The 8,782-nt window shown below is 41.2% G+C and overlaps 1 protein-coding gene across 2 annotated transcripts in view; it reads left to right on the forward strand.

The window, feature by feature from the left end:
- Window positions 1-8,399, forward strand: part of LOC117557194 (DNA-binding protein SATB2-like) — a 32,766-nt gene extending 24,367 nt beyond the window's left edge. For both annotated transcript variants that reach the window (XM_034232909.1, XM_034232908.1), the window contains 4 exons: window positions 1-129; window positions 246-398; window positions 2,199-2,390; window positions 6,630-8,399. The exon at window positions 1-129 is cut by the window's left edge and continues 84 nt beyond it. In XM_034232909.1, coding sequence (XP_034088800.1) covers window positions 1-129; window positions 246-398; window positions 2,199-2,390; window positions 6,630-7,208 — 1,053 coding nt within the window. In that variant the 3' untranslated portion in view covers window positions 7,209-8,399. The remainder of the gene's footprint in view (window positions 130-245; window positions 399-2,198; window positions 2,391-6,629) is intronic.
- Window positions 8,400-8,782: the final 383 nt, after the last annotated feature.

Consider the following 8,782-nt stretch of genomic DNA (forward strand, 5'->3'; position numbering starts at 1 on the left):
AACTTCCTGAACCTTCCCGAGGGCGAGCGAGACCGCATCTACCAGGAGGAGAGAGAGAGGAGCACCAACTCCAACCACAACCTGTCAGTCAACCACATCTCCAGCCCCAACACACACCGCCTCCCACAGGTACACACTCACACACTCTTTAGTATAGGTTTATTTATTCTACTTTCTACGGTTTTCTCTGCAACCTTGTGAGATTGTAAGGCAGCTCATCTCAGTGTGTGTGTCTCTGTTTGCAGACGAAGTGCATCCTGTCTGCTGTGGAGCTGCCGCTGAAGCTCGACTCTCAGGGCAACATCTCGTCAGGAATCTACGATGAGATCCAGCAGGAGATGAAGAGAGCGAAGGTGTCCCAGGCGCTGTTCGCCAAGGTGGCCGCCAATAAAAGCCAGGTCAGTCCCACAGAAACAGTTATTTTTTCATTCTTTGAGATGCTTTCCTTTGTTTCTATAATATCACCCTTAGAAATATATAAATGGGCTGCAGATGAACTTGCTTTCACAAAGAAGGTCACACACTTTACGTTCAATATTCCTATTTTCAACACTTAAGATTGTAAATAATGAAACCACAGATTACCGACACAAAAAGGGAGGACTATCAACCTTTTCCGTTTAACAAATCGAACAAATACTTATTCTGTCAGATTGGGAGATCAGTCCCTAAAAAACTCTTCAAAAGTTCCTCTAAACACATATGTTAATCTCTCCAATGGCTAAATGGACGTCAGCTTTTCAAACGATGCTAAAAAAATACATTTAAATAAGTTAAATGATCTCGTTATATGCGGAATAATGTTTTTAAGAAGTACTGTAGACACATGAGCCTTGTGTAATACATCCGGGCTGATTTGATGACGTTTAAAGAGTTGATGAGTATGTTACATGCAGGTGTGTGTGTGTGTGTGTGTGTGTGTGTGTGTGTGTGTGTGTGTGTGTGTGTGTGTGTGGTGTGTGTGTGTGTGTGTGTGTGTGTGTGTGTGTGTGTGTGTGTGTGTGTGTGTGTGTGTGTGTGTGTGTGTGTGGTGTGTGTGTGTGTGTGTGTGTGTGTGTGTGTGTGTGTGTGTGTGTGTGTGTGTGTGTGTGTGTGTGTGTGTGTGTGTGTGTGGGATCTGATTACCCGTTGTGGTATGCCATCATGTCTCCATCCTGGGATAAACAATGCGGGCGATGGAGGGAGAGATCAAAGTCTGTAAAGAAGGGGGAGAGAGGGCGAGACAGAGACGGAAAGGCGATGGGTTTTAAAACAATTTTCTTTTAACAAACTCCATACAAATTATTTACTACCAACACAAATGGGAAGAGTGTCTCCTAATGTTTAAGGGACATCTAGAGAAGTCTGAAATGACAACGTGGTAAATGGATGAAGGAGGCGCAGAGGAGAGGGAGGAACAGAAGGAGGCAGGACGGAGGAAAAGAGAGACAAGAAGACGGAGGGATGATCACATTATTACCATTAATTTCCAGGCTGAAGGCTGCGCATAAACAACAGCTGGTGGCAGATCCTGGGTCAGCCTAGCAGAGATAATCTAATCTTCACACACACACACACACACACACACACACACACACACACACACACACACACACACACACACACACACACACACACACACACACACACACACACACACACACACACACACTTGCAGACGCTCACTGCTCCCCTCAGACTTTTTCCTTCCGTTTTCTTTCCTTTTTTATCTTCTTTTATCATCCATGTACTATTCTAGTAAATAATGTATTTATTTTATCATTTTAATAAACCCTAAACAAATAAACAAACCCTTATGACCCCAGTTAAATGTTTGTATTAACCATTTGTAAAACACAATGTTTAAACCACATTTTTTAACCACAAATATTGATTAAAAAGTATTTAGACTGTTTCTAAAAAGCCAATAAATGTGCGGAATGACATATGTGATATACAGAACAGCTTTCAGTCACTCAAGCAAGACTTTAGAAGAAAACATTGACATAAAACACAGCAGAGAAACAAGGGACAAGAGACATGACAAGTTGAAATTAAGCATTTCAAAGACCCTACTGCTTACAGAACGAAAAAACAAACAACATTTGCCACAAAAAGTTTTCCTGAAACAAAACCCTGCCTTTTAGAAACTAAGTGCTTTTACAGAAAGTCATGAAATGATCACAGGTTGAGTAACTGAGCGCCTGAATGTCCTGCAGGGCTGGCTGTGTGAGCTGCTCAGGTGGAAAGAGAGCCCGAGCCCAGAGAACCGCACCCTGTGGGAGAACCTGACCAACATCAGGAGGTTCCTGTTCCTCCGTCAGGCCGAGAGAGATCAGGTCTACGAGGAGGAGTCCAGGCAGCAGCACAGCGAGAGGCTGCACACCGCCCTGCACGTCCCCGAGCAGCAGGTACACACCGAACAGTCGATGGTATACACCGTACAGTCTGTGGTACACACCGTACAGTCTGTGGTACACACCCTGCAGTCTGGTACACACCGTATAGTCTGTGGTACACACCGTACAGTCGATGGTACACACCGTACAGTCGATGGTACACACCGTATAGTCGATGGTACACACCGTATAGTCGATGGTACACACCGTATAGTCGATGGTACACACCGTACAGTCTGTGGTACACACCGTATAGTTGATGGCAGGGGTGTCCAAACTGTTTTCATTGAGGGCCACATACAGAAAAATATTCGAAGGACTCATAGAGGTCAGGTTTATTGCCTCATAAGTGAAGTTAGCAAAATCAATCAAATGTAAATAAATGATGCTTGATGCAACAGCCTACATGACAGCTTTCCACAAGGTTTCATTTACTTTGTTAGCAGCTCATTCCTTAAAACAGAAGCCTTAGATTGCTTATCATAAGAGGAAATAGGAAGGGCTTTTTTCTCATCAACTTCGATTTGTTAGAACATATTTTCAACTTGAATTGACTGAAAGTGGGCTTATTAACACATGAACACTACTGTGTAATATATGTTTACAGATATATTTAAGAAGTACAATACAAGACAAGCTCAAGTTTCATTTGTGAGCCGCATGCCATTATACTTTGCTGAGGGCCGATTCAAAATAGTTTGGACACCCCTGGTCTATGGTGAACACCAGATCCAGCCAGAACAACCAGGAAGTCCCACTAACATGTCAGATGCACCTTCGAAACATTAGTTTTACTCAGGAAATTGGAGAATTTAAAGAGGCCCTAACACACAGCATGCCAGATCATTACTTTCACTTAGGAAATCAGTGATGAAATGTGGTTAGTTTTAGATTAAAACTGCTGAAAATCTGTCTACAAAGGGGAAAAGAAAGCATTTTTCAAAACGCACAACCACTCTCACGACTCTGCAGCCATGTGCGAGCTGAAGACACAAATCAAAGTGTTTTACGAGTGAGAAATCCGAACAGCAGCATGCGATTTCTTCTCACAAAAGTTCCCTCCGTCGGATCCCACCACCTGCTCCTCTCAGCAGACCTCCTCTTTGTCATACTTGTGTCCCATAAGTCATTGAAAATAGAAGTGGTAAATGACCAGCCCACACATTTCCTGCTAAACACTCCTCCATCCCACCCTCTCCCCGAAACCAAAACGCTCTCCAGTCTGGCCCGAAACCTCAATATTATTCAGAACATTCCCTGTAATTATTGACGCAGAGAAAAGGGGAATTGCCATTATCTTTATTTAGGTCCTTTAATTTTGATGGACCACAGATTTATGGGGCTGGATTCCTGTGTTTGGGTGTGTGGGCCGCCCCACCCTGTTAATAAGTGTGTGCTTGTTTGTATGTAGAAGTTGGGAATTTAGCGTGCATGTGAGCTGGTCACTGACACTTCCGCTTGTACTACATTTCCCATAAAGACTCACTGAAGAGTTTATTATAGTCTAATAACATATCATGAGGCTTGCTCACATAGACTGTGATGCTGGATCAAAACTGAAGTGCCTTTAAATTACTTTTGTCCCGTTCTCTGTTCATTTGATATGCTCGTAAAAACCGTTTGTCTTTGTAATCATTAGGCGTCCCTCTGTGATTTCGTGTGGTCATTGTGCGTCTCTCTGTAGTCATTTTGTGTATTTTTGTTCGTCTTTGTAGTGGTCACATTATAGTCATTTATTTCTCATTGTAGTCAGTGTAGTCCCTTTGTAGTCATTTCTTTCTCTCTGTAGTGGTTTGGTGTATTTTTGCTCATTTTGTGTGTCTTTGTTGTACGGTCCGTTCAGAAATACATATTATAATATTACCAGAAGAAAACGGATAACTCCGGTTACATTTCAAAGGTATTTCACTCGAGAAGACTCTCGAAGGTACAACAGACCTCACATGGTCTTTGCTATGTGCAGATGTTCAGGAGAAAAACGTTTTGTTTGCTACGTTTATACTTATTGGAGGTCTCTCTGGTGGCCACCGGTTATCGTTTAGTTTGTTATTCCTTAAGTCAGTCATGTGAATATCTCAAAAACAGGACCACTACCAAGGAGACGGTCAACGTCTACCAACCTCTGCAGTTCGTCTCATAAAGTAAAGACATAAAGGCAGCATGGACACGAGAAACAGTTTCTCAGAACTATAAATATATATAAGTCATACAAAAAAAATGAAATAGTGCCAGCTCGGGAGTTTAGCAGTCTTATGGTCTGTGGGATAAAACTGTCCCTGAGTCTGGTGGTCTTTGTCCTGATGCCGTAGTACCTTGAGCTTTGATTTCAATATGTATGACAATTAAGGTAGGCAGTTCTGACTTGTGTGTTATTTATGTGTTTTTAACAATTACACATTACCTACTCATTTTGCTCTCGTTAGTTACGTGCTGTAGTATAGTGTGTGTTTGTGCGTGTCTTCCTCCCCCCACTCTTTCTGCAGCTCCCTCAGGTGTAGGCATTCAGCAATCAGGGCTAAGAATGTGCTATCTATAATGTACTGTAACATCCTATAATGTACTGTCACATCCTATAATGTACTGTCACATCCTATAATGTACTGAACATCCTATAATGTACTGTAACATCCTATAATGTACTGAACATCCTATAATGTACTGAACATCCTATAATGTACTGAACATCCTATAATGTACTGTAACATCCTATAATGTACTGAACATCCTATAATGTACTGTAACATCCTATAATGTACTGAACATCCTATAATGTACTGAACATCCTATAATGTACTGAACATCCTATAATGTACTGAACATCCTATAATGTACTGTAACATCCTATAATGTACTTTAACATCCTATAATGTACTGTAACATCCTATAATGTACTGAACATCCTATAATGTACTGTAACATCCTATAATGTACTGAACATCCTATAATGTACTGTAACATCCTATAATGTACTGAACATCCTATAATGTACTGAACATCCTATAATGTACTGTAACATCCTATAATGTACTGAACATCCTATAATGTACTGTAACATCCTATAATGTACTGTAACATCCTATAATGTACTGAGCATCCTATAATGTACTGAACATCCTATAATGTACTGTAACATCCTATAATGTACTGAACATCCTATAATGTACTGAACATCCTATAATGTACTGAACATCCTATAATGTACTGAACATCCTATAATGTACTGAACATCCTATAATGTACTGTAACATCCTATAATGTACTGTAACATCCTATAATGTACTGAACATCCTATAATGTACTGAACATCCTATAATGTACTGTCACATCCTATAATGTACTGAACATCCTATAATGTACTTTAACATCCTATAATGTACTGAACATCCTATAATGTACTGAACATCCTATAATGTACGTGACCATCCCTATAATGTACTTTAACATCCTATAATGTACTGTCACATCCTATAATGTACTGAACATCCTATAATGTACTTTAACATCCTATAATGTACTGTAACATCCTATAATGTACTGAACATCCTATAATGTACTTTAACATCCTATAATGTACTGTAACATCCTATAATGTACTGAACATCCTATAATGTACTGAACATCCTATAATGTACTGAACATCCTATAATGTACTGTAACATCCTATAATGTACTGAACATCCTATAATGTACTGTCACATCCTATAATGTACTGTAACATCCTATAATGTACTGAACATCCTATAATGTACTTTAACATCCTATAATGTACTGAACATCCTATAATGTACTGAACATCCTATAATGTACTGAACATCCTATAATGTACTGTCACATCCTATAATGTACTGTCACATCCTATAATGTACTGAACATCCTATAATGTACTGTCACATCCTATAATGTACTGTCACATCCTATAATGTACTGAACATCCTATAATGTACTGAACATCCTATAATGTACTGTCACATCCTATAATGTACTGAACATCCTATAATGTACTGAACATCCTATAATGTACTTTAACATCCTATAATGTACTGAACATCCTATAATGTACTGTCACATCCTATAATGTACTGTAACATCCTATAATGTACTGTCACATCCTATAATGTACTGTCACATCCTATAATGTACTGTCACATCCTATAATGTACTGTCACATCCTATAATGTACTGTAACATCCTATAATGTACATCTTTACACAACAAAAGTTAAATTTGAATCCTTCCCTTTCTGTCCTACAGGTGCTCCACAAGCCGCCCCTGCCCCCCCTCACCTCTCCCTCTCCGGTTCATGAGGACCCTCTGCCCCTTCCTCTGCTGGTCCTTCAGGGCTCAGAGGACGGGTCTCAGAGTGGGAGGAGCCCCGGCCTCTCTGCTGGTTCTGGTTCTGGGGGACAGAAGAAGGCGCGGTCCCGGACGCGGATCTCCCTGGAGGCGCTGGGCACCCTGCAGAGCTTCATCGGGGACGTGGGGCTGTACCCCGACCAGGAGGCCATCCACACCCTGTCCGCCCAGCTGGACCTGCCCAAACACACCATCGTCAAGTTCTTCCAGAACCAGCGCTACAACAACAAGCACCACAACAACCAGGTCCTAGAGGAGGAGGAGCGGGGGAGCCCCAACGAGGAGGGGGTCAGAGGGGAGTCTGTGTCTGAGGAGTCTGGAGAGGACGGGGGAGGGTCCGTGGAGGAGGGAAGAACAGAGGGAGGAGGAGATGTGGAGATGGAGAAAGAAGAAGAAGGGGATGATGGGAAACCCCCGTCCACTCTGTCCCCCTACAGCAGCCTGGACAGCCCCCCCTCTGCAGAGCAGCAGAGATAACACACTGTGAACACACACACAGATGACCTGGGAACACACACACCTTTACAGAGCTGAGGATCAGAGCTCGATAAAATCTGAGGAGAATTATATATTTAAGTAATGTCGGACTGAAAAGGGATCGGAGACACTTCCAGTATTTGTGCTTTAACGCTGCCTGAAGACGAGATTTGACACTCTGCTGAAATACGTTCTTTTTTGTTGGGTTCCTTTTTCTTGAATCTGAAATCTTCTCAATATTGGTGGTACTCAAAGTCGTCCTGCAGCACAATCCACTTCTTTTAAAGTTCTGTCACAGCACAAAGCTTCATCACAATCATTGTCTTAATATAATAACATGGACGTTTGTATTTAGCTGTGATAAGGAATGGATGCTGATTATCTCAAAGGACAGAGGAGAAGTGGATTATGCAACACGAGAGATTTGACATGTTTATTTATGTTTTTTATGTAGAGTGACGGAGGTTTTCACTGAGGGTGTGAGCAGTAGTCTGCTTTTAATTGGATTTGACATGGTCTACCAATATAAAAGAAATCGTTTCTGACCAGAAATGCTGAAAGTCAGGAATCTATCTTGGCAAAAATGTGTCGAAAAGTCAAATTTGAGGGACATTTGAGACTTAATGTGGTCCTTAAGCTCCATTGATGCTTCAAAATGAACAACCATTCTTTATACAAATCATTTCCCAACTGTTTTAAGTCTTCAGCTAACCTTGTTCTGGTCAGATATTAGAAATAAATACAAATTAAGACAGAAGCTGAAGTCGTGGTAATTGCATTGGGAAAGTCGTACCTCAAATTCTTAATGACATACATAAAAACGAGCTCCATGTGAAACTGTCTACCCTCCCTTTTATATTTATTGCTAACTTTATATTGACTTAAATCGGAGTATTATTGTAATTACATTTTTGCTATTATTTTCTTTGATGTGACAAAAACAGGATCACAGTGTTACGTTTATAGGATCCTTTATTTCTAAAACAGACTTGAGACATTTTTTTGTTCGCAGACATTTCCGTACGTTATGATGTAAATGTTGACAACGGATCAGATGTGGGATGCAACCACTGTCACTGATCTCCGTCCTGATGGAGCACAACGAGTCTCTGATCTGTTTCCACTTTGATGTTTGATTCTGTTGCGAGCGGGACATGAAATTCTGATAAAACTTTTACAAAATGTTCTTTATTTGTGGAAAATGTGCCCCGTTTGTGCTGAAGAAACCTGTACTAACCCAGTTATCTACGTCATTGTAGACGTATGTGCTTCTATTGGCTAGCGCTCCATCTCCAAGCGGTTGACCTATCACAAAGGAGCCGGCCAGCTGACCAATTAGAGCAGACTGGGCTCTGGTTTCAGACAGAGGGTGAAAAGAGGTGCTGCAGCACAGGCAGTATGAGACACGTCACAGGAGAGACACTAATACTAGGATATGTGCCCCTTTAAAATGCACAGACGTGAGAGAGGCTTCATGTTTCCGTGTGAAAGAAAGCGAGAAATCTGTCATTCCACTCCCGATCCTCAGCCTTCACATATCCTCAACTCTAACCACAAACTTTATAAAAAGAACA

Source organism: Gymnodraco acuticeps, unplaced genomic scaffold (assembly GCF_902827175.1).
Source record: "Gymnodraco acuticeps unplaced genomic scaffold, fGymAcu1.1, whole genome shotgun sequence".
NCBI classification, from domain to species: domain Eukaryota; kingdom Metazoa; phylum Chordata; class Actinopteri; order Perciformes; family Bathydraconidae; genus Gymnodraco; species Gymnodraco acuticeps.